Source organism: Rattus rattus, chromosome 10 (assembly GCF_011064425.1).
Source record: "Rattus rattus isolate New Zealand chromosome 10, Rrattus_CSIRO_v1, whole genome shotgun sequence".
In the NCBI taxonomy this organism is placed as follows: domain Eukaryota; kingdom Metazoa; phylum Chordata; class Mammalia; order Rodentia; family Muridae; genus Rattus; species Rattus rattus.
The window spans coordinates 9,744,267-9,770,817 of NC_046163.1; the positions used below are offsets into that span (position 1 = coordinate 9,744,267).

General features: G+C 45.7%; 2 protein-coding genes across 3 annotated transcripts in view; one reads left to right on the forward strand and one right to left on the reverse strand.

The window, feature by feature from the left end:
• Nucleotides 1-7,590, forward strand: part of Gpr39 (G protein-coupled receptor 39) — a 194,529-nt gene extending 186,939 nt beyond the window's left edge. Inside the window, exon 2 of the mRNA XM_032914976.1 lies at nucleotides 7,067-7,590. Within this exon, the coding sequence (XP_032770867.1) occupies nucleotides 7,067-7,581 (515 nt within the window). The 3' untranslated portion in view covers nucleotides 7,582-7,590. The remainder of the gene's footprint in view (nucleotides 1-7,066) is intronic.
• Nucleotides 6,732-25,384, reverse strand: Lypd1 (LY6/PLAUR domain containing 1). Of its 2 annotated transcripts, XM_032914978.1 has the most exons (4): nucleotides 25,078-25,384; nucleotides 24,921-24,950; nucleotides 23,478-23,615; nucleotides 7,759-8,253 (listed from the first exon to the last, which is right to left on the reverse strand). In XM_032914978.1, exons 1-4 carry the CDS (start codon nucleotides 25,145-25,147, stop codon nucleotides 8,018-8,020), a joined length of 474 nt encoding a protein of 157 aa, XP_032770869.1. In that variant the 5' UTR covers nucleotides 25,148-25,384; the 3' UTR covers nucleotides 7,759-8,017. The 2 variants fall into 2 exon arrangements, with proteins under 2 accessions (XP_032770868.1, XP_032770869.1); XM_032914977.1 differs by having other exon boundaries at nucleotides 6,732-8,253; nucleotides 24,921-25,377.
• Between the last annotated feature and the right edge of the window lie 1,167 nt (nucleotides 25,385-26,551).

A 26,551-nucleotide genomic window follows, 5' to 3' on the forward strand; every position in this document is an offset into this window, starting at 1 on the left:
TTAATTGGCCCAAATAGACTAGGCTGACTGTCTCATCTATCTTAGTGCAGATATTACAAATGAAGCTACAAATTCTAGTTTAATAACAATTTTTCCATAATGTAAGACAGAAGGACAGATAGACAGGTAGACAGATAAGTAATATATCAATAATAACCAGGCAGCTCACTAGATGACATACAGATAATGGATGGAAGATTGGTGGGCAGATGAAAAGACAGGTGATATATGATGGATGAGAGAATGGATAAACAGAGGAATGATAAATGAAAGTGAATAGAGGAAAAGAAGCTTGATACATAGATGATAGATATATAGATGGTATATAGATGATAGGTAGATGATATATAGATATAGATATAGATGATATAGATATAGATATAGATATAGATATATAGATAGTGCCATTTAACATGGAATATGATCAGTGGCATTGAGGTCTCTTTCACTACATCCCATGATGACAGGTCAACACTTGAGCCTGTATCTGGACTCCCTCCACAAACTACAATAGCACAGACACCTCCTTTGGCAGTTCAAGATGCCTCAGGCATGAGACATGGAGTCCTGTGCTCTGGGCCTTGGATCTTGGGCAAACTACTTGGGTTCAGTTTTCTTCATTTGTGACAGGAGCTGTTCTGTTCTGAGACTCTGAGATGACTGCAGGAATATGCTCAATAATGACCTTCACCTTAAAGGTCAGAAGGGAGAAAGGAGAGTACAGTCCTAGATAAGTCAATACCACAGGTCTGGAGCTGCAGAATTAAATGAATCTGTGAAAACTAATCTAAGCCAGATGCCTCCAATGCTATGGAAATAACACCATCTCCTCAATGGCGGGATTACAAATGCATGCCACGCACCAAGTGTTTAGAGCTGAAGGCCTCCATTGCTTATGTTTTTAGGAGAGTTCTTTTAATACCCCTGCCAGCTCCCCCCCCCTGCATGTGTGATTGTCATAGATTCAGCTGTCCATTTGACACACACTTAGAAACACCTGGGAAAAGAGACCCTCAACTGAAGGATTACCTCCATCATACTGGCCTATTGGCATGTCTGGTAAACATTTTATTGATTGCTAACTGATGTAGATGGGCCCAGCCCACTGTTTATGGTACCATCCCAAAGCAGGTAGACTGACATCCACCCTACCCCCTTCTTAGGCTTGAAAACCATTTATAGTAAAGATAAACTAGGTTCATTCCTGTGTATGATTATCAGGATGTTTCTCAAAGATTGAGTTATGCCCCACCTGTAACCTTAACTACAAATGTTACTGTAGTGCCTGTTCCAGGAAACATCCGTCATGTCCTTGTTTCAAACTGTTGTAACAACCACCTTTGTTTCGAAAGGTTACTATGACTACCTTGTTACGACTGCTTTTGCAATGATATCTTTATTTCAGGAGGTGATTACGGCTAATTTGTTATGGTTATATTCTGCTTCTGTAACCCCACCTGTTTTATCTGTTAAACGTCCCCATTTGGAAACACTGAGCTATCTTGCTTTCCTCACATCCAGTGCTGACTTTTTGAATGAGCTCTGCCTTTGTAATGGTGGGGAGTGGCAGTCTGTGCACGAGAACATAAATGCTTGCTTTAATTAATTGCTTGCTTTAATTAATTTGGCCATGAAGATTTGGGTCCGTGGTCTTTCTACTCCCATTTTTTGGATTAATACGGCCTGGATTGTATAAGAAAGACAACTGAATATATGTTTGGGAGCAAATCTATAAACAGCATTTCTCAGTGGTTTCTGCTTTAAGCTCCCTGCCTTGGCTTCCTTTGATAGTGGATTCTAACCTGTAAGATAAAATAGCTGTTTTCCTCCACAAGTTGCTTTGATTGTTTTTATCACAGCACACAGAAACCAAACTAGGGCAATATTCATGTCTACCACTGTGGTTGTGCAAGTGCCCAGGAACACATTGCTTGTGGAGGTCGGAGGACAGCCTTGGGTGTTTTGATCCTTGCCTTTCATTTTGGTTTTTGAGATGGGAACCTCTAGTTTGCTGCAGTATAAACCAGGCTAGCTAGCCCAGGAACTTCCAGGAATTCTCCTGTCTCCACTTCCTATCTGCAGGAGTGCTGGCATTATACACACACCTTACGGCATCTAATTTTATGTGGGTTCTGGGGAGAGAACTTGTGTCTCCACACTTGGGCATCAAGCACGTTACCCAGGGTGCCATTTCTCCAGCCCTGTGTTTGCTTTCTAAACATTATTCTGCCAAGGATGTGTGTGAGTCATTGTCTAATGGCTCTTGTCACTTTACTGTGGTGATGGAGGAGCAAAAGCAAAAGAGCTTTATGGGGAGAAGCAGATAAGATATGAAGGCATTTCAAAATCCAGACTGCAATGCTGTCTGGGGCATAATACCTAGCTATCAATAATCCAGTTAAGACAGTTTACCTGCTCTACGTGAGAGGGTTCAGTTGTCTTGGTCTTCATAGAAGTTCACGCTCACCGCCATTTAAATGCAGGCTCCACGCTGCACCATACAGACCAAAGCAATATAGGTTTTTTTTTCCCCAAATGTAATACACAAGTCTAAATTGATTGCAGCCAAACATAAATTTAGTCAAATCTTTAATGCACTCCATTAAGCCAAGAATAAGACTTTAAAGCATCGTATTAGCTAAAGAGTAGCTGGGACTGGAGTTGAAACAATTTCAAACAGCCAGAATAGAAAGTTAACTCTGGGCATAGTATGGTATTCATTTCCAACAGTGGATCATAGAAAAGGACCATTTTTTTTTCAAATGTAACAATGAGCGATTACCTGTCATCATGAAATGATAAATTTTACACAAAGGGACTGGTTGGCCTCCTGTACTAGAAAGGCTAACTTGACTCTCACAATGCCCCTCAGCACAAGCCTCAGACTGCCGTTGGTGGCACTTGTAAGTCCAGCCTTCCATTTTCCTGGAACAAATTATCTTTTAAAACACAGACATAGTGACATGAGACATGCAGAAGACATTTCTGTCCTTTCAGAATAAGGTGGACTTTGAATAGTTTGACCATCACTTTTACAGAGGGTTTCTCTGGAGAGGCTAGCAAAAGAGTCTACACCATCAAAATCCAATCCGGGTTTATCAGCGCTTCATAGTGTTGCAAATACTAGCTACTTGGGCAGTTCCTTGGGATTAACTGTGTACGTATTTGGGAAACAGTTGGAGATTTAGTATGACGGCAGAATAAAAATTACCGCACGAATAAGTTTCATGATGATTCTGTATTTCATATAAGAAATCCAGCTATATATGTGCTGACTTAGGTAGCATTAGAAAAATTATCACTGAGCGTTATTTTTTTTTCATTTTTAATGTGATTGAAGGATTTTAAATTAAATATATGGCTTCTGTTATTTCAGTGGATAGAGTCATGTTATGCATGGGTTTATGACTCTTTCTTGTCTGTCAAACTTTTGTTTTGGTGGTTTTTTTTTTTTTTGCAATTTTCATGTCCATCTTTATGTGTCATATATGCATGTATGCTTGCATACTTATGTTGGTACCTGTGAGTGGGCATATGGGTTTGCATGGGGAGGCCCAAAGTTCATGTTGAATATCATCCTTGTTACCTCCTCATCCTGATTCACTGAGACAGGGGCTCTCAGTCAAACTTGGAGCTCACTCATGTGCCTAGTCTTACTAGCCCTGTTGCTCTGGGAATCTGTAGTACCGAATCTCATGACTGATATTACTGTTGGGTTCCTCATGTCCATCCACCGCTCATGTGGGTACCCGAGATCTGAACTCTTGAAAAGCAAGCTCTCTAACAACTGAGCCATCTCTGTAGCCGTCTTGCCTGTGCCTCTTTATCAATCTGAAAATAGGACCAATGGACAGTTTTGTATCTTGAGAGGGAAAGGGAGCCTGGATCACATGTTCGGGAGATGGGCAGCTTTCTCACTTGCTCCATGAAGATACTGATTGTTTTGGCTTCTCTGGGTTGTCGGGAGAAGAGAGACCCACGTGGGAAGTGAGTGCTCAGCCCAGAAGCTGGAGCTGAGGAAGCTGGGTTCCTTCCTGTCTCTTGTCCCTGGTCCTGTCTCTAGTGCTGCTTGTGTGGTCTAGTTAGAACCATCCATTCTGTTCAGACTCTATGTCTGTCTTCCAAGTCTGTCCTCACCATCCTACCTGCCTCCTTCTACAGCCAGAAAACTTTGTGATCATTGAGGAGTTCTGATCTCTTCCCCCACTCTCTGCTACTCACCGAACAGGACTCATCTCCCATTTGTTATTTAACTTCGATCTCACAGTCAGGATGTTATTCTGGCTGAAACTACAGCGCAAGCCCCAGATCACAGCCTTCCCCATCTCTTTCTTCTACCCGGACCCTGGGTTTCTTCCCCTCATTTTTCTTTCTCTTTTTTTATTCCATTTTTATTTTATTATTATTTTTTTAAAGGGATGGCCATTGCAGGGTGGTTTAGGCTGAGCAAACACAGGTAGGAAGTGGATGGAAGTCTGTATGAGCAGGAGATGAGACAATGCAGCGCTAAAGGAGATTCATGATGCTGCTTCTCCTCAGCGTCTCTCCCCCAGATCTCTCTCTCTTCCACCATATAGTTTATCCTCCTCCTCTTCCTTCTCCCTCTCCTCTTCCTCCTCTTCCTCTTCCTCCTCCTTTTCCTCCTCCTCCTCCCCAAAACCTTTCCTCCTTCTCCCTTTTCCCCAACATGTCTCGTCTTCCTTCCCAACCCGGCTTCTCTCAGCACCTTTGCTGGTGCGTTTCAAAGCTATGTCTTGTTCAGCCTGTGGGAGGTACGGGGAGCGTCTAGTCAGCTTTCTAGATTCTCAAAGAGCAACCTCCCACGGTGTCTGTCGCATGGCACACACAGAAAGCTCTGCGTTCAGTCCCTATATTCTAACAAATGCATTCTTGGACGATGGACGAACTTGTTCTGCAGAATTCAGGCACAGAGGAACAAAAGAAACCTGTGAGGCTTTGTGAAAACCTGCAGCTTCCCCGTGTGCTCAGGTATCTGTTCTCCACCACAATCAATACTGGACTAGACGCTCAGAGCCGTAGAAACTTCAGAACAAATCCTGCAAGGGGCCGGGAGCCCCTCAAAGTCCCAGTTTCCTGGGCAGGCGATTTTTTTTTTAATCAGAAATGTGAGTATTTTTGGTTGTCTTTTTTTTTTTTCAATCCAGTAGTAGGAACAAGGTGATCTTGAATCTGCTCTTGACTTGAGATAGTATCTATTTATTTATTTAGCCTTTTCGTTGGATCAATATATTACTTTGCCTATTTTATTCCTAGATTTACTGACTGTTCTCAGGGAAGCAAATTCAAAGGGAAGAAATAAGCACATTGGTGTGTATTTCAAAGCCCTGGATGAGGTTTGACAGAAAGAATCCTTGGAAATTCAGAGGACTGGAGTTTCCCAGGCTCTCCCTGCTGACAGACGGGTTTTGTTCAGAGGTTCTGTCTTTGGGGGGAGCTGAGTTATGTACTGTCAAGGGATACTTGAGCTAACCCTGAGCTCGTGGTTGTGTCTGTTTGCCTGGGATCCTTAATTAGTGAACTATTTACCATCTCCTCTAGACAGGAACTGTGACTATGTTTTTACTTCCCAGTAGTGACCTAGCAAATTGTGTTCAGAGTGGGAAGAATTACTTGTCAAATGCACAATTAAAAATATATATGTTGTTTTATGTATGTGTGGGGAGGGCTTATGCACTTAAGTGCAGGTGCTGAGGCAGCCAGAAGCTCTCAGATGCCCCGCCCCAGCAGCTGGAGTGACAGGCCATTGTGAGCCACCCTATGCATGCTGGGAACAGCACTTACATCTTAACCGCTGAGCCAACATCTCTTCAGTGCTATCAAATCCTTGCTTTAAGACACCATCAGCCCCTCCTGGGGGATGTTTGCTCTGGATGCTCAGCTTCTCAGGAAGAGAGAAAGTAAAGTCCTAAAGGTTCCCGGGCCTGTTTCCCTGCTTTGTCAGTAAAGCGCCATCGTCTTAGGACTCTAGGTGTTTGTCAGATTGTAGAATTCGCCGTGATCGTAGGGGCCAGAATATCAGCTTGGGGAATGCAAATTAAGTGTCCAGATAGCTAATGCCCCAGCCTCAGGCTGGGCTGAATGGTACTGCTTCTGCAGGGCCTGATCCTTCCTGGCCAACCACTCAGTGCTACAGTGGCAGACGATGTGCCCCTGTCTGCACATGAAATGAGTTTTAGAGATTTTAGTGTTTGGGGACAATTTGTTTCCCCAAGCGAAAGTGGAAGGGACTTCCAAAAGTGTTTGAAAGGAAGTAGAGATGCTGATACAGATGGAGCTATGTTTACCATGTGGGACATACATTTACATACCATCTACACACACACACACACACACACACACACACACACACACACACACACTGTTTTGTGATTTCAGTTTGTAAGAACTTAGAAGAAGCTGTGATTATGTAAGCCAAGATGGGGCACCCAGATGGGCGTCTGGATAGTCAGTGCCTCATGCACAAGGAGCAGGGCTGTGTGGTAGGTACCTCTTCTCTATAACTGCCTGTCCCTAATTTTGCTTCTCCTGAAATTAGAGGTAAAAGCAGCATCAGAAACTGCATTTGTTTAGCCGAAGTGAAACAACTTCCACGTGACCTCAAAACATCACCGTGTCTTCCTAGTTCAGTCACTGTTTATAGACCAGCTACCACTTCATCTACTGTGACTACAGCTTATGGACCCGTCTAGAAACAAAAAGACAAAAGCAGGTTTATGGCCAACATGAGATATTTTCTGGATTCACGAGCAACAATGAAAACATTTTGAAAATTAACAGGCATCCACAGGTATAAATACACTGTCGAAAGCATTTAACGCTTTTTAACATAGCCAAGTCCCCTGAGCTTGAAGCAGCATTAAATTCTCCTTTGCCGGTGGCAAAAAGAAGCCGTCAAGCACAGCACTGAAAGATTGGTACCGTTTCCCAGCCAGTAAGCAACAGAACCAAGGGGCTGAATATTTTATGGGTGTTTATTTATTTATTTTTGTTCTCATGCTGTTTTTCTCCCCATCTCCTTTTCTCTCTCCTCTTCTCGCCTGCCCAGGACTGATCGTGGTGACACTGGCCGTGTGTTGGATGCCAAATCAGATCCGACGGATCATGGCCGCAGCAAAACCCAAACATGACTGGACCAAGTCGTACTTCAAGGCGTACATGATCCTCCTCCCCTTCTCCGACACCTTCTTCTACCTCAGCTCCGTGGTCAACCCTCTCCTCTACAACGTGTCTTCTCAGCAGTTCCGGAAGGTGTTCTGGCAGGTTCTCTGCTGCCGGCTGACTCTGCAGCATGCCAACCAGGAGAAACAGCAGCGTGCCTACTTCAGCTCTACCAAAAACAGCAGCCGCTCAGCCCGCAGCCCGCTCATCTTCCTAGCCTCCCGGCGTAGTAACTCTTCCTCCCGGAGAACTAACAAGGTTTTCTTAAGCACTTTTCAGGCGGAGGCTAAGCCTCTAGAGGGCGAGCCCCAGCCCTTGAGTCCTGAGTCACCACAGACCGGCTCAGAGACCAAACCTGCTGGTTCCGCCACAGAAAATAGTTTACAGGAGCAGGAAGTGTGAATGTCAAGTTAGAAGCCTTGAGCAGAAACAGGCTCTTCCCTCCCACAGATGCAAAGTTACCTTCACGCCACAGCCCCCGAATAGACTGTGACTCCTATGGGGACAGAATGGAAGCTCCAGGCTTTGGGAAAGACAGACGCATATCTCAATGACTTCTAAGGGCTGATTCTTCCAGGATAGCCTTGGCGGTGGTTAACCAGATTGGGATGGGAGGGTCTGGGCTTTCTGCTCCACGCTTTCTCTTCAACTACACACGGACATTGTGAATTGGTTCAGAGCTTACAAAAGTATTTGTGCACGCAATCTTGTTACTCGAAAGGGAACAAAAGGACTCCCTTGTCTACCCAGAATAGAAGGACAGCCAGAAGAGACTCGGGAAGGTGAGAGAGGAAGGGCCGGACAGATGAGGCAGCAGGGGTGGGCATCTCCTTTAGCTTCAGCAGTGTGCCAAGCAGAGGGCTAAGTTGAAGAACAGGACGGTGGTAAAAAGCCCTGGCCTGATGGCCGAAGCGGAGCTGCCTCTCTTCTTGGGCCTCGGCCCGTTGCAAAGAGGGGTGTTGCAGCAACTGATACACACGGAGTTCAGTTTCCCGGGAGAACAGAAGGACTGGTACCCAGCTGAGGCGATGAGGCAGGCTGCTGACGATGCACATGACTTCCGGTACATGATCCCTGCAACACAGGGCCAGAGGAGTGAGGTTAGCTTATGCGATCTGCAGTCCAGCCATCTCTTTGCGCCCAAATCCGAGTGCATAGCTTTTCCTTAACTCCTCCCACAGAAAAGGTTCTTATTCCCTGATCTGGGAGATGGCTCAGGGGTAAGAATTCTCAGTTTTTTTCAAAAGACAAAGGCAGTAGAGAGAGAGAGTTGAGCCTTATATCTTCTAAGGACCAGCAAAGGGAGGAGTTGGAAATATTTTCTTATTTAAAAGCATAGGTAGGCAGGGAATATGGTTCACCCTGTAAAGTGCTTGTCCAGCATGTATGAGGCTCTGGGTTTGATGCCCAACACCACCTGAACTTCACAGTTGTACATGCCTGGAATCCCAGCTCTTGGTAGAAGAGTCAAGAAGATCAGAAGTTCAAGGTTATTTATGGTTACACAAGTTTTGGGACAGCCTGGAGCTATATTAGATGCTGCCTCAAAAAAGCAAAAAAGGGCGGTGCTAGAGAGATGGCTTAATAGTTAAGAAACTCTGGTATTTGCAGAGGACCCAAATTTGGTTCTCATTACCCACACTCGTGGCTCACAGTCACCCCTGACTCCAGGTCCTGGGAATCCAACGTCTTCTTCTGGCTGGCATGAGCACCTGACACATGGTATTCATTCACACAGACATACGTACCTATACACATGAATAACAGTAATTTAAAAAAGTAAAACTAGAGGCAAAGCTGATAACAAATGTTACCCGGGTGCAACTGCATCCCTTCAACTATGATGTAAAGGTGACATTCTGTCAAAGATGCAACAGCTGAAAGACAAACAGTTCCCAGCTGTGGGCAAAGCACAGAAAGCCTGAGTCTCTAGAAGGAGTCGTGAGCCTGGAGGAATGTCCGAAGACCACCCACTAGTGAACTGTCTCCTTAGGTGATTACTCAGTGTTTCCCCATTTAAGTCATGTTATTGCCTAAAGCATCCTTAAGTGATAGAGCAAGCAATGTTCAGGGTAGAACGGAGGCCCTTTGGCAGCAGCAATAGCTGGCTGACTGGCCATAGGAACACACTAGTGAAGGGGACAGACTTGCATGCCTTTGATGCTGAGGTGCTAATGGAGTTCATGCTGCCTGGGGCTTGGGTGAGACTGGACATAGATTTGCCAATAGGCAGGATGATTCTATTAGTGATAGAAGAATTAAAGCAATGAAGCAGATTGTTAGAGGCTGCTGAAATAGTAAAAAAGTAGGCTTGCCCTGGATGAGAACCCAAGTTGAATTCTTCTAAACCCATGGCAACAAAGGAACAACAACAGAAAAGCAGCCACAGTGGTAGGCACCTATAATCTCAATGCTGGGGAAGCAGGGACAGGACTACCCTTAGGGTTTGCTGGTCAGCCAGAGCAAGCTCTGGGTTCAGTGAGAGATCTTGTCTAAAGAGGAGCTGGGGAGTGATTGTGATTGAGGAAGACACCCAACTTCAACCTCTAGCCTCCATGTTCATGCCCCCCCCACACACGCACACACACACACACGTAAAAGGGACAGTAGTGAAATAACCATGTTATAACTATGTTCTTTTTCCCTTTTTCTGTAATGACATTTATCCAAATTCAGTGTTCTGTAAGTCTATTCATCAGTGGCATGTCTGAAAGGCTTGCATTTTATTGACAGCGTGCCTATGGCCTTTTGAACTTGTGTCTTCTGTATGGGAGAACTGGGTTCTAGTGAAGGCAAAGGTTTGGAGGGAGTTATAAACATATGTGACATTTTCTTTCTTCTCTAGGGAGTCCATGAACACAGCTGGTGTCCTCAGTGTAGCAGAGTTCCAGAGGGCGTGTGATTAGATGGTAGTGGTCCGGTCTTCCGGCTACCTTGACTACCAAGTTAACTGCATGCTGTATGTGTGTTTCTTGAGAGCATTCTTATTAAGCCAAGTCAAGCCAGCCTTGAAAGCAGGGTGGCACATTAGAAGACCTGGGGGCTGGGCAACATTTCAGAGGGATGTCTTTAAAAACAACTGTTACTAACAGACATGAGTCAGCCATTTCAATTTCAACCAAAAAGTAAATGGATGTATTCAATGTGTCTTCAGACTGTATTCTTATGCTAAAAAACTTTCATCGCTGGTCTATCTGCCACTTTAACATGTAACTCATCTGCTTTAATAAGCTCAATTATGTGAGTGTTTATTTTGTGTCAAAAATCAGTATGTGTATGTGAGAAGTGGGGGTGATAAGGAGGGAAGGAAAGAGACATAGAAGGAGGAAGAAGGGCACAGGGGAAGAGAGAGAACATAGAAAGGAATGACTGTGTGCAGGAAAGAGAGGGGGGAATAAGAGGAGAGAGAGAGAGACAGACAAAGGAGAGAGAGGGGAGAGGAGGAGAGAGTGGACAGAGAAAAAAAGAGGAAAATTATAGACTCTTTTGGGCACCTATTTAGAGAATTATGAATGGGTTGTCTTCCTATTTTTATTAGAAAAATATAAAATTCTAAAAGGATGTAGTACTAGCTTTGTGGACAATGAGACAATTGCCAGGATGTCCTTCTGTCCTGAACTTGACGTCACCATCACCAATACCAGTCCTAGAAATGTTTCTGACAGGGTGTAGGTGACCTGAACCCCTGACTGGCTTCTGTGCACAGACTTCGGTGTTGGGGGTTCCTCTGGCATCTCTCACACTGAAGGGTTGCTTCTTACTCTCGTTCTCTTTCTTTCTCTTCCAATAGCAAGTGACAAGCTGAATGTCTTTCAGAGAAACTTAGAGAATTCATCTGTCTAGGCTGCAGCTCTGCCCACTAACTGCCCTCCCCTCTGAAAATATCAAACCCCAGAGAATCCCCTGCTTTCTTTATAGCTGAAATACCATTGCGCTTACAGTTTGGGTATCTTTACTCAGTGCAAAATTAGTCTTCTTGCTACTTCTGAATAGTTTTCATTGTTGCCTAAGACCCAAGTGCTTCTGCCTTACAGAAGCAAAAAAGCGCATAAAAGCCACTGTCCAGCCTCATACACCTGCTCCCACTAATGTCCTTTGAAGGAGCCACTATGGAGGGTGGCCTGGACCGCTATGTGCATTCAAATTCATCCCACGCGCAGCACGCTCCCACCATAGCCGGCTGAGAGCTTCGCCTGGCGCCACCCGCCCCTGGCACTGTCTCCAGTCGAGAACAAGTCCAAGAAATAGAAAAACATAAAAAGCTATTGTCCATGTCCAGTGAGAAATGAAACGCATTGGACCAAGCACCACAACTTCCTTAAAATAATACACCTCTTTATCACTTCCGCATGGGGATCAGGCTCAGGGCTACCGAAGTCATAAACCTTTTGAAATCAATGGCTTGCGCCATCACCGCTTGATTCTAATGCATCTTCTTCTTTTTTTTAAAGAAGGCAATTTATTACAAACTTTCAATGGCTTCACCTTATCTTCAGCACTAAATTCAGCCCATGCCCTGCTTGGTTTTGTAGTATTAGAGGCAACCAGAGGGTTGGGAGCGATTTATTAATGAGAGAACATGCATGCCCTGAAGCTCTGGCTGAAGAGAATAGCTTATGAATTACTGTGTCACCGCAGCCCACAGTTTACCTCATCTAGAAAGAATTAATGACACATGTCAGCTGTCTTTGGCTTGTCCCCGGGCTAACTCATCCCAGAGTTTTGTTGTTGTTTGTTTGTTTTAGGAAAGGTCTCGTGCAGTCCAGACTGGCTTTGAACTTGCAGTATAGTTAAGGATGACCTTGAACTTCTGAACCTCCAGATTCCACTACCATGGAACTGGGATCGCAGGATTGGACCAGCATGTCCTGTAGGTTCATGTGGTGGGGAAGATTGAACCCAGAGTTTTATGCATGCTAAGCAAATATTCTTCTAGTTAAGGTCCATCTCCAGTGCCTGCCCCTTTCAGTGGAGGCTCCTATTACAGATGTGGTCTTCTAGGGGTTAGCAAAGGCAGTAGTAACTGTATTGTCTTCTATGAGCAGTATCTCAGAAACAAAATCATGTCTCTACAATGAAAACTATAGGGCAGGAAAGAAGGTGGTTTCATATTCCAGAAAGGAAATAAGCATTTTCCATATTCAGAGGCAAGCAGATTGGCCTTCAAAAGCTACAGTCAGATTTGGCTTGGGGGAGAAAAGCAACACTTGAATAGGTATTCATTGGAAATGACCCATTTATCTGATTTCCTTGGATGAAATCTTTCCCTGAGATTCTATTTCCATGTGTTTTTTCCTCCAGTCTTCTCAGGGATGAAAGAGATGTGTCAAGAAGGTCCAGTTAACCCAAAGAGCACCCTCTCAAGGTCATAGCTAAGTCTGTTCAGTGGAAGTGATAAACAAGACAACTTAATGTCCTCCTGACACTGGAGGGTTCTGCATTAAGGGTGATGTCACATGACTTTAGGGTATCTTTTACAAGGGCTTCAAAATCAATAGCGACGCACTTATGTCACTGACGATTATTGTTATTGGCCTAAAGGAATTTAATATCTTCTCAAGAGAAAGCAGACAAGTACTGTCTAATGGCCGGATAGCCTAGTGCTTGACCTAGGGTACATGCTTGAGGGACATGAATTCTTTCTTCCCATAGCTTCCTGAACAAGCTTTGCTGCTAGATTTTGCTTTAGTTCAGCAAATTACTTCATCAGCCAATACAATTCTAAGGCTTACCAGATGCTTTATGATCCACTCTACTCTGTTATCTAGAAGTTTCTACATCCCCCATCTAAATGCCTCACCTCATACATACATTAGCAAGATGGAAAAATGTGTCATCAGGAGTTAGCAATAGGAACAGACATATGTAACACGCACGCGCACGCGCGCACGCGCGCGCGCGCGCGCGCGCACACACACACACACATACACACACACAAATCTACTGATCGGAAAAGGTCATGCATTGTATAATTCAACTCACATATAATGTTCAGAATAGACAGATACATATAACAAGAAATGAATTAATGGTTTCTAGTGGCTGGAGAAAAGGGAATGTGGGATGACTGGTATGGGTGTGATGTCTTGTCAATTTACTAAAACCCACCAAATTCTAAAGTTTAAAGACTAATAAGACTGTTCTTAAGGGGGTGGCGAGGGAGGTGGGCAAAGGCACTTGCCACTAAATCTGAAGACCTTAGTTCAAACCCTCAGACAGTAGAAGGGGAGAAATAACTCCCACAAGTGGTCCTGTAGCCTCTACAGGTCAGTGCAAAGGTTTTCAAAAATATTCTTCTTAAAACTATAAAAGAAGTGTTCTCAAGATAGCTCAATGTATAAAGTGCTTGCCACACAAACACAAGCATCTGAGTCTCGATTTTCAGCACCCACACAGTAAGTGAAGCAGAGCACGGGGTACCTATCATTCTAGGGCTGAGGATGTGACACAGCAGGGTCTCTAGGGCTCATGGCCAGCCATCTTAGACGAATCTGTGAGCTCCATGAGCGGTGAGAAATTCTGTCCCAAATAGAAGGCAAGAGAGAAAGACACCTAGTGACTCATCTTTGGCCTCCATGCATCTAACCAAAGGCATGCACACGTGCACACACACACACACACACACACACACACACACACGTGACCACAATCAAATGAATAAGTAAATAAACAAATAAAAATAAAGTGGGGAAAGCAAACCAGAGAACGTTACCAAAGTAAGCCTTGGGAAGAGAGAGGGGATTCCATTCCCTAACCCAGTATAGTCTTGAGAAAGTTCATACTGAACCTCTCTGGGGGTAAGATTTCCCAATGTGGCGACACTGATCTCCCTACATCTACCTCCTAAATGTTCGAATCACATACACGCACCGTCCGGCCCTGAAGGGGATAGGAATTCCATAGGGAGACCAACAGAGTCACCTAACCTGGACCCTTGGGGCTCTCAGAGTCTGAACCACCAACCAAAGTACCTACAAAGTAGTCCTCCCTACACATATGTAACACATGTGCAACTTGGTCTTCATGTGGGTACCAAACAACTGGAGTATGGGCTATCCCAAAAGCTGTTGCCTGTACATGGGATATGTTCTTCTAGCTGGGCTGACTTGTCTAGTCTCGGTGGAAGAGGAAGTGCCTAGACTGGCAGAGACTTGAAGTGCCAGGGTAGGGGGATACTCAGGGGGGCCACACCTGCTCAGAGGAGAAGGGGAAGGTTGTGGGGAGGTGATTGGGAGGGAGGCAGTGAGCAGGATATAAAATGAATAAATAAAAAAATTAATGTTTTAATGTTTAATATTTTAAATGTCAGTGTGTCGCAATATACAATCACTTGGAACAACAGTCACAATTGAGGAATTATATAAGTCAGTTTGTCTGTGGATGATTATCTTGATTGGCATAGGAAAAACCATCCTGGATGTGTGTGGCACCATTTTCTGGGCTAAGCCCGGAACTTCATAGGCGTGAAGAAAGCAGGCTGACCAGAAGCAGGGAGCATTGTTCTCTGTTCGAGGCTAAGGGTGTAAGTAGTTCAATTGAGTCCCTGCCTCGATGAACCCTCCATGATGGGCCAGATCCTGGAACTGTAAGCTGGGTAAACCCTCTCTCTGCAAAGGGGCATTTGGTCAGGGGCTTTAATTATAGCAACAGAAGTGAAACCAGGACAAGCCTAAAACAAGAGTTTGGGATGTCGCCTCTTGTATGTCGGACTAAAAGTTTTGCCTGCTTGGTAATTGGAAGCAAAAAAAGTTAGCAAAAAAAAGTTCTTTGAATTAAGGAACGAATGAAGCAAGGAAAGGAAGAAGAGACCCACAATCCAGAAGGATGCGGAGTTGGGCTTTTGCGAGGAATACATAAGGGAAACCAGTATCTCCTTCGCACTTCAAAGAAAGCGGTGTGTTTTGTTTCCATACTTCATCCTTTCCACTTGGGAAAAGAGCCCCAGCTTTGAAGCCTCCCTGTTTAAACTCATTAGGAAAACCATCAATGAAGGAAGCTTTCATGAAAGCGTAGTGGGAGGAATTAGCGTTCTGGGGAGAGCCGGATCAATCGTCAAGCCTTTCATCTACTAAGATGGGAGGTCATCCCTGGCTGCCCGTTCGGCTGGAAACTTAACATAAACAAATGCTTTGCTTATTGGAGAGTCCCAGAGACAAAGGGGCTGTGATATTCTTCCTCAAATCCTCCCCAGAAGCCAGCTCTGCCTCCTGCATCAACAAGATGGATGGATCTGGAATACGCATTGAGCAAGCCGAATAGCAAAATGTCTTGTCCCAGAGAGAAAGGTGTTTTAGTTAGCATCCCAGAAGGAAAAGGGTGGAATATCAATGCTCATAGGACAGGCTCCCTTCCTGTGCAATTCATAGTTTTACTCAGGTAGACACGGACGCCTTCCTAGCCATCTTGGTTTTAATGTTATAATTTCTCTCTCTCTCTCTCTCTCTCTCTCTCTCTCTCTCTCTCTCTCTCTCTCTCTCTCTCTCTCTCTGGGTGTGTGTGTGTGTGTGTGTGTGTGTGTGTGTGTGTCTGTTTATGTACCTGTGTGTCTATATGTCTGTATGTATGTGTGTGTATGTGTGTCTGTGTATGTGCTGTGTGTGTGTCTATGTGTCTGTATGTATGTTTGGGTATGTTTCTGTGTGTGTCTGTGTGTGTGTCCATATGTCTCTGGGTGTGTGTGTGTATGCGTGCGATTGTAAAGACCATATAACAACCTGTGCTGTCATTCTTCAGCTGTTGTCTACTTTATTTCTTGAGAGAGGGTATCTTACTTGCCTGGGACTTGCAAAGTAGGATCTGCTGGCCAGTGAGCTACAGAATTTCCAACACTATCTCCGACAAGATACATACATACATACATACATACATACATACATACATACATTCATACATACACACACAGACACACACACATACTACACACACACACATACACACAGACATACACAGACACACACACAGAGACACACACACAGACACATACACACATACACACACACACACACACACACACACACATATATCTGATTTAGAAGGGCCTGACACATGCTTAGCAGAACGCTTTTCTTCTTTGGTTTGTTTTCGTCCATTTTTGGTTTGTTTTGGGATCTGGAGTTAAATTCAGGCACTCCTGCTCATGCAGTGCAGCTCACGGTGCCAACTGAGCTGTCACCGTCACCTTGGAGTCGTTTTTATTTTAACCTTTTTTTGTTTTCACTTACTTGAGTTTCTTTGGTCAAAGTTAAACTATGGTGATCGAAATACCTCTTTATTTTACTTACTTATTGTATATGTTTGCGTGCAGAGGAACTTGTAGGTCTTCCCTTCCACTGCCTGAGCTCCAGGGATCAAATTCAGGTAGTCAGACTTGGGACCAAGTGCCTTTACCAACTGAGCCATCTCCCTGGTCCTAGGGCAAATTTTAAATGTTTTTGTCCTCGAGTTGATTTGTATTCTCTGTGATCTATCTGACTGATTCAAAGTGAGTTTACAGGTGAGAAAATAGAATTGCCAGTGGTTGTCTAAAGAGAGATCATAGGGGCCATGGGAGGGGGAAGACGGAAGACGTGGGGGGTATGAGGGATGGCTCAGCAGGCCGAGGTGCTTGTTTCCAAGTCTTACTACCTGAATTAGATGACTCTGGAATCCACATGGAGGAAGCACAGAATTGATTTCTGTGAGTGCCTCTGAGTGACAGGTGCACGGGTGCACGCACACACACACACACACACACAACACACACACACACACACACATACACACATAGAGGCACAGATACAGACACACACAAGCACAGGCACACACAGACACAAACACACAGAGACACACACACAGACACATAGAGACATACATACAGATGCACAGACATAGACACACACCCAGACACACTTACAGACACACGCACACACACACACACACACAGACACAGATGCACACACAGACACACACAGACACAGATACACACAGACACACACAGAGACACATACACACAAGCACAGATACACAGTCTCACACACAAACACACACACAGACACACATAGAGACATACATACAGATGCACAGACATAGACACACACAACACACACATACACATAGACAGACACAGACGCACACACAGACACACGTACAGACACATACAGACACACACACAGACACACATGGACACACATACAGACATACAGACACACATAGACACACAGATACACACAGACTCAGACACATATATATACACACAAACACAAATACACAGATGCACACACAAACACACATACAGACATACAGACACACACAGACACACATGGACACACATACAGACATACAGACACACATAGACACACACAAACACACACACACACACACACACACACACACTCACACACCGGTGATGTAAGTTGGGAGGTAGAAACAGGCAGAGTCCCTCAAAGATTGAGAGTCAGCTCAAGTAGCCAATTTATTAAAGTACCAGGGCAATGAGAGACCCTGTCTCCCCAGTCCCCTCTTGTGTGTTGTTTTAAAAAGAGAATCCATGGACAATCACACTGTGATATAAAATTGACAAGCAGAGCTTGAGTGGTTTCTGATAAGCCCACAAGAACAAACAAGAATCCACTTTTAAAACACGGTAAAATTAAGCAAACTCTGACTTGAGAAAACAGTGGCTTTCTCGTGCAGTTACCTTTCTGTTGACCAGGAGCAAATGTCCATCCACCCCTCTCTCATTGTTCCTCATTTAGCTCACGAGAAAACAAGACATGAACTGAACCTAGCCAAAGCCTGGAGCCATCCTTGTTTGACTTAATGAGCAACTAACTAATCCAAAAGGAAAACGGCCATTCCTTATCCAGCCATAATGGAGACGCAGGATGGCATGTAAATCAGTAACCCTTGTATTGCAAAACAGACAAATAGATTAATGCATATTGCAAGGATGGGTGGAAAGATCGATCAGGTTACCGATTCAGACCATGAACTTTCTCTCAATATACTGCATTTAACTTTTAAATAAGGTTTAGGAGAACCTGTAACAGTTTGCTCACTGACAGACCTATATTTTAGTAAGGGCAGAAATTGGCTAGTCTATAAAAATTAAATTATGCCCCTTTCACTGTATCTAGTCAAGAGGAAAAACTCTAATTACAAGATTGCACTGTCAAACAAATGCAAATTTGTATTCTTTATACCCTGGTTTAAAAATTCATACTGGAAGGTTGGGGGCAGGCTTCTCTTCTGAAATGAAAATCAATATTTGAAATATTTTTACGGAATGCAATGATAAATAAGCAAAATAAATGTGATTCTCAAGGACGACGCTGCTTAGAAACACCAACCCATGAAGAGCAGAGCTGGGAGGGAGGCTATCAGTCAGACAAACATTTAACCATCAATTAGGGCGGATAGGAGACCTCTCTTCCCCAGAACCCGCACTTTATTATTCTAGAAATGACTAAGGGGAAAAGAGCATCAGGAAACAACATGAGATCCTAACAGGGGCACTACTCTAGAGGAGAGGCAAAGGTTAATTTTAAGTGCACTGCCATGGAAATTAAATTTACCTTTCTCAAAATTCATAAGAACTGGTTTGCAGACTTAAGCCAGCAAAGATCAACCGAAGGCTTGGCCATGTCATATTGCCCGTGTTTGGGGATGGGGCAGGCAGGGAGACTGTCTTTTATTTGCTGCTTAATGTCAGGGTAGGTTAGTTCATTAAGATTTCTTAGTCTGTATAAATCCCTGGTATTTCAACACCTATTACAAAAATGCCAGTTCAAGGCACACTCAAAAATTAAAAAAAAATCCCTTCCAGTTGGCTTTCTGGTTCTTTCAATATACACTTTGTAGCCTGTCCACTTGTCCTGCCAGATGAACTTGACTGACATAAAAAAAAATAATCTTAATCCTTAGACTTTTGCCAGTGTTATCTCCTTGGGAGTGTGTGGTGGTACATTTCCCTCTGGCAGAGACTGGCAGGTGGCATTGTGACAAATTGGACTTGGGGCCAGGCATATAACTTTTTAAAGATCTTCCTTGTTTCTCTATAACATACAAACGATGCTCCAAATTAGTAATTTAGTGTGGAGCATCCCAGAGTCTCTCGTAGAGCTTAGCCAAAACCCGTCATAGAACAGGGAGACACAGAATAAGCATTCTCAAGGGGAAGGGGGCTATTGAATTCAACAGAAGTTCAGGGCGATACCTCTAAGCTCTCAGGTGAGACTCTCTGACCTCCTCAGCTCTGTTGCACTAGAATCTCAGCGCAGGCTTCATTATGAACCAATTTGGCTTTGATTCCTGACAGGACAACCTAAGAGGCACCCTGTCTTTTTCTTGAGGGTGAAGTCGACAGAGAGCGGAGCCATAGGCCAGCTGGTTGAAGTATAGGGTCGTAACTGGTCATTATGAAGAGAGCTACTGCATTTCACAAGATACCATGAGGCTAGTGCTAAGGGACAAGCCAGATAATGCATACAATGAAAGTTAGCTCATGCTGCCACAATTTTATTATGTTGTGGTCACTTAGCAACTGAAGTTGCTCTCCCTCCTTGTTGGCTAAAAGAATTGAGCTGACCGGTCTATAACAATTACATGAAATTTAATATGAAATGCCTTCAAGATATCAGTCCCCTGGCATTGCTTTCTGCTGAGGAAAAACAAAACAAAAAACACCCAAGCCAAACCAAACAAACCCAAAAATCAAGAAAGCAAAATGAAAAAACAAAACAAAGTAAAAACCCCAAGAAGCAAACAAACAAACAAACAAAACCACCAGGATCAACAGAAACAGTAACCACACTTGCCTAGCTTTCAAGGAGTCCCCACTAGGATGCCTTGCATCCATTTACCTACTGTTCTTCAGTAGGATGGTTAGTATTGTCAACTTGACAACAGGAGAAAGAGAGCATGTCGGTCCGGGATTACCTTTGTGTTACTTTACATGGGCAGACACACCTCAGTCCTGGGCAGGGCTGTTCCCTGCACTGGAGAAAAGGAGAGGAGAGGTGATACTAGAGCAAGCAGGCCTTATTGGTTCCTGAGTGTGTGTGACAGGACCACTCCCACAAGCTCCTGCTGCAGTGATATGGACCTTCTGGACTGTGCCTTGAACCGTGAGCTAAAAATAAACTCTCTATGGAATTACGGTTCTTAGAATATTTTGTTACAGGGACAGGAAACAAACAAGCAAAAAATGAAGGAATACCTCATAACTGGTTTTCCTTTTGGAGTCATTCATTGCTTCTATCTTGTTTGTTTGTTTTGATACCAAGATTAAGGTTGGGGCCGGGACCCACATTTCCCAGGGGAAAAAGGAGGAAGGGAGAATGGTGGAGGAGAGAACTGGTGCTTGAAAGTTGTCCTCTGACCTCTGACCTCCAGAGACGTGTAAGCTGTGCTATGTATATACCACCTCCACCTTAAGTAAATAAATAAATGTAAGTTTAAAAAGTTTATACGAAGGGCGAAACTAAAACTCCATTTGGGCTATTTGGCATGTGTTACAATGGCTGTTTACTACATCCTGGTTATCCTAGGTGGCTCGTGAGTACAGATGCCCAGCGCCACAAAGGGGCATTACAGAGCTGTGGTTGTTGCAAGCAGAGGTCATGGACACAGAATGAAGACAGCCAGCTTCACCTAGTTGGTCAGTCCATTGTTAACACTGGAGGATCGTGAATAAAAGCATTTGCTGAACAATCATGAAGACCTGAGTTCAGATCCCAGCATCCATCTATTTTTTTTTTTTTAAAAAGCTAGGCGTGGCCATGAGTACTTCCACCCCTCCCCCCGCAACGCTATGGGGATAGAGACAAGAGCATCTCTGGCTTGATGATGGCCAGGAGGTGAGAAACCATGTCTTAAGGGGAAAAGGCGGAGAGTGAGAGCTGGATGCCCTCCTGGCCTCCACCTGCTCCTGCTTGAGTGTGTGTACCTTTGCATATGTATAAGTGATGTGTGTGTGTGTGTGTGTATACATATATATACATATATATATATCATATACATTTCTCTCTCTCATTGAAAGAAGGAAAAAAATGTTGGCATTGCTGTGTGATAGCTTTTCCTCACCTTCAGATCTGAGTCTTATGTTCTGTAGCCTGTGGCCATCGACACCTTTTTAGTGACATCTGTCACTAGAAAACGTAAACCAAGGACTCCCTTCAGGACTGATTGTCTGGATGCTTTCTGTGGGTAAGTCGGAAGTTGTAAGGTTTTATTCTACAGTATGGTTGGAGTAGAGGATGTAGCAAGAAGAGAAACAGCGCTATGAAAAGGGAGTGTGTGGCTATCACCGTGGACGAGTACATAAACAAGAAGCAGTGTTTCTCAGAAGTATTCTTCTGAGTGACTCCTTTTCTCCATCCCACCCCTGCTTGTGAAGCACAACCCCCAGGTAAGCAGCGGCCTTGAGGATTCTGAGGAAGTTCTTAAGGCTTGCCAGCACCTCCCATCAAGTCTGCTTCAAGCCTATTTCATGGAAGAGGGCTACGGATACTCGAAAGGCAGAAGATGCTTGGCTCAGTTAAAATACAGCGCAAAGAAAATCACTCATCAAAACCATTCACATCCATCTCGGCGGTGGTAACATTATGTTTTGTGTTGTCCTACTACATTAAATAGCGGGAATACCAGATGCTACAACAATGCTAGGGTTTGAAGGATACATTATGCTTGAGAGCAGTTACATCTCAGACTTCCCAGAATAGCAGTTCAAAAATACGCTCCAGCCAATAATGTACTACAAAGAACAGCCACGTACAAAGGGTCTGGCGAGATGGCGCGGCAGGGGAAGTGCTTCCATGTAAGTGTGAGGACTAGAGTCCGGATGCCAAGCACTCATGGACATGTCAGCAGGGCTCCTGAGGTGATGCCTGCTTTTGGAGCCAGAGATCTGATATCTTTGGACCAAGTTGTCTAGTCAGAATTAGTGAGCTCTGGGTTCAAGTTAAAGACTCTGCCTCAATATGTACGATCAAGGGCGACACAGATATTAACCTCTTGTCTCCACCCATGCAAACATGCATTTATACCGCCATGAATACCACGTACACAAAACATGTACCTACATAGACTCATGTATCAACAAATGTGAATGTTACACACATGTTACATGTTACATGCCTATTACACACACATACACATGAGAAAAATAACACACGTATGCCCCTCTCATCCTAGCTCAGTGCCATGAAGAGCTGCCAGATAGGCTTCCTAAGCAACCGAGAGGTTACAACAATAGACTTCCATTCCCAATCCACGAAGAAGCCGCTTCTCCATGGTTCTGTCCTCAGTGCGAGCTTCTATGCATTGTTGCTCTGCCAGGGAGTTAAGGGGAATCGATTGTTCTAATGACCCATGGAGCTCTATGGGTACCTTGTTGGACTAACAAGAAACAAGGCTCACCCAATGTCATCCATCCCAAGACCGTATTTCCCTTGTTTTCAGCAACCTTAAAATTTCTATTTGACCTTGGAATCGAAGCAATAGCTCATTTATTTTCTCAAAGTTCTGGCTCCACTTTGGGGTGAGTTTTTAGTTTTAGCTCCTGAGTGGGGGCGAGATTCTACCTTTCAAAAGACTTACTAGCGAGAGTGAGGTCGGTTCCTTCTAACTCCCTTCTTCAGTTGTATAGCATTAGTGTCTTTCCTCAGCTAGCCAGTAGCTAAACTGCTAGGGCGCGGGGCAGGGGAGGTGGTATCCTTCCTGCGGAAGATCTTGGCAATTTGTGCTTGGAATTTGATGCATTAGTTCTAAAATTAAATAAAGATCCTATAGCGTTCTTCAAAGAAATATGGTGTGGCGCTATGACAAAACACATTTTTCAAGTTCTGACCTCTGGGAACTTCAAGTAGCTTCATATTTCAGTCTGACATTGCTCACAGGCTACTGTCGAGCTGCTGGAGCTGGGGCAGTTATCCATATATTGTTTTTTACCGCCCGGATCAGCTTTTTATTTCAGGAAGGTGAAAGGGGTAAATAAAAAAATATAAAAATAAAAATAAAGGAACGCTACTGATTTACAATAACTTCTTCTCAGGAATCCCCTGGGAAGAAGCCCCGACAATTAACTCTAATGAGGTTAAAGTAACTTCATTTTCCCGGAACTGTAAAAAGTAAATCTGTGCTAAGCAGTGTGTGTGTGTGTGTGTGTGTGTGTGTGTGTGTGTGTGCGTGCGCACCCGCGCGCATAACACACACGTGTTTTACATCCACATGTGCGTTACATCACTCAGGATCATTTCCTGCAAATTAAACCCCCTCCAGCCCCAGCCCTGGATGAGGGTGGAGGGGGAAGCCTCGCTTACCCGCACTTTGCTCCATCACTTCTTTCTGACACATGTCTTGAACGTTCACGGTGCAATTGACTATGAACTCAGGGGACGAGCAATCGTTGTTCAGCTGAAATTCTTCACACTGGTAGCACTGAATTTGCAGCGCCAGCCCTGTGGGACAGATATGGTGGGGTTCAGAAGCACTGGTTAAGATCTGGCTTACACAGCTTACATCCTGGCTGGCCAGTCTCACAGTGTACGGTCTTGGCTTCTGCTCTCCCATCCTGATGTTCAGTTGGGCTGGAGGTGCCTGAAGCCAGCAGGGGGCGGCGGCATCAGTTCCCAGGGTCTAGGAGGAGAAAGCCCTGCCAGAGACCCTCCATTTCTTCTTTAGACACAAACAGCTCCAGCTCCCTTAACAGCCCTCAGGCCTTTCCCGCAAGAAGTTGCAAAGAGACCGTGAGAGTTCAAATCCCAGATCAAAGTAGTGGGGTACAGGCTTGAGCTCCTGTCTGAGCCTAATTGCTAATTGGTTACAAAAATTGGTTAATCACTATTTTGGCACCGTTCATAATTGCATTGGCTGACGCCTTTTCGGTTTTATTTATTTAATTTGTAAGTCAGCGTTCCTGGGCTGAGGCTGATGCTTCCTAGCCACCACTCTGTAATCTGGGGGGCGGCGCTGGATGCTAAGTGTCCATGTTCCTCAAGTCCTCCAGCTCAGAGTCCCTTCTTGCGATCAGTGACAGGGACAGTTGCTGCTGAGGGTTGGAGAGGACGTAGTGTGAGTGCGTGTGTTGCATGTGCGCGCCCTCCCAGGGACAGCTCACACTGCAGCCTTTTTAGACCTGCCTTTTACCCCCCTTTTAAAAACATGGCTGTTGGAAGGAAAAAAATATCTGATAGCTTAGAGTCTGGGATCAGGGGCAGTTACTTACCAAATCATCCTGGTTGCTCTTCTCCCATCTGGAGCTTCTCTTTGAGCCGCATGCCCCTTCCTAGCACCCTACCAAGATCTCACGAAGAGCACAGCTACCTAACTCAGCCCGAGAGGGCAGCTCCCCCGCCCCCAGCAGCAGATTGTCCGGCAAGTCGCTCACCTGTCAGCGTCGCCGCTCCCTTGGGTGGCCACAAACACTTGATAACTTGACTAGGTTGGAGGCTTGTCCCCCCCTTTTCCTGTCTCGCCCAACTCAAGGACCCTCCTCACTCCCAGCTCTGTATCCCCGACTGTGTACCCCACGCAGCTGCAGCCAGGAGTCGCGCCAATCTGCCGCTCTCCGCTCTCCTGCAGCGCGGGACTTGGAGAGCGTCCCAGTCTAGCGCCTTGGGTCTCAGTTTCCAGCAGCAAACTCCCGCTGGGTAGCCCCAGCGCAGCGAGGACCACAGCTGGGCGCATTGGGGCTAAGATCAGGGACGCATGGCGAGATGGCATGAGCGTGTCTGGCCAGGCAGCTGGCCTCTCCATCTTCTTACCTGGAAGCCAGAACAATCCGCAAAAAGTTGCTGCGATGCCGAGAACCCACATCCTCCCGGATCGGCAGGGCCGGGAGCGGGCAAGAGCATCAGAGACAACGACCGCAGCGGAGGCTGTTCCGGCCGCGGCCACTGTAGCTGCCGAGGCTGCCGAGGCTCGCGCTGCTGCCGCCCAGGCGACGGCTGCCACCGAGAGGAGCCGCAGGTGTCGCCCGCGGCGCCCGCATCGCCCGCGCCCGGGGCTCCCAGAGGCTGGTCCCAGGCTCCTCCGGTTCGCGCTCCCTGGGGCGGAGCGCAGCGCCTCCGTAGGAGTTGGCTGCTGAGGCTTGAAGAACTACTGGCGATCCGGAGCACCCAAAAAAGTCTCGTCTCTTCTGCCCCCACCCCTCCTACTCCGGGTACCACGTGACGGCTGCTGAGTTGTGGTGGGGGTGGAGGGCGGGGAAGGCTGGGACTGTCTCTCTACTGTCCCCACCCCTTTCTGCTACCCCTTTAGCCTACCTCCTCCAGTTCCTTGCAAAAAGGAGTGCCTGCTGGGCTCCGGAGTAGTGTGGACAAAGGTAAGGAATACAGAGGTGACTAGGGCGCAGCAGGTGCCATCCGGACCTGTCGTGTGCAAACTGGAGACCCGAGTGCTGGGCTGCGATTCCCTTCCCTTCCAGGTGCTCTGTTCCCTTCCGGTGCTAACCAGTACCGCTGCAACTGGGTCTCCTCCACCCAGCCCGGCGTCTTCTATCACTTGTCGCCCTCTGGCCCTCTGGGTGACTGCCTGGGATAAGGCGAAGGGGTATTTCCGGGCACCTGGCAAAGTTGCACGGTAGCGAGTTCCCTGGGGTGTCCGACGCAGCCGCGTCTCTTCCTGGGAGAAACCCACCTCACCAGTCACTTGGGTCTTCTGGCAGAATGCCTGCGAGTACGATGGTGACCCTACCGCTTCTGGCTCGCTTAGCCCAACCATCCTCTCCTCACCTGCTTGTATGCATCACTGAGGGATGCATTGACTCACTCCGGGTCGCCTAGCCCAGAAATAAAGCTACCTTGGGAAGTGGACACCGGGATCTGTGCTCCCACTGTAAAGCAAATGGAGCTGACTGCTCCTCCAAGCCACCAGCTATGAGTACACACTCCTTACAGCGCTAAAGCATGGCCACTTGGCCATAGGCTGCCTCCCTCCTCCACTACTTCCCTTTCTGGCAATTCTAAGCGACCCACCTTGCATATTCCCTGGACACCACGGTGCTATTTTTCCTTCTTGGTGGAGCTTTGTGGAAGGCTGTGCTGCGCAGAGCTCGCAGCCGAAGCTCTTGGTGCCCCCGCCCACAACCCCGCGCGTTTCCACCCACCCCCACTCCGGATTTGGGATTTGGGAGCCTCAGTGGAAACCCGTGGCTAAGCTTCACCCCTCCTCTGGAGGGTCTCCCGCGGGGAAGTGGTCTCTCAGCTAGGATGTGATCATTTATTCCCCTATCCTGACAGCAGAGCAGGTTTGGAAGAGGCATAAATGACTTTCTTCTAATTCCTTTGCAGAGATCGGTCCATAGCTGCCTCGGGCTCGTTCTCCCCCAGTCCCCTTCTCTTTATTTCTAACTGCTTAATTCCTTGGGGAGACAAAGATGCTTTGACCATTCCTG

What these genes read in the sequence shown, in the direction of transcription:
- Lypd1 (XM_032914978.1), bottom strand. Translation starts at nt 25,147, where the DNA reads ATGCGGGCGCCGCGGGCGACACCTGCGGCTCCTCTCGGTGGCAGCCGT. An exon ending in CGGATTGTTCTGGCTTCCAG is followed by an intron (nt 23,616 to 24,920) that starts GTAAGAAGATGG and finishes TCTGTCCCACAG; the next exon opens with GGCTGGCGCTGCAAATTCAG. An exon ending in AGTGATGGAGCAAAGTGCGG is followed by an intron (nt 8,254 to 23,477) that starts GTAAGCGAGGCT and finishes CCTGTGTTGCAG; the next exon opens with GGATCATGTACCGGAAGTCA.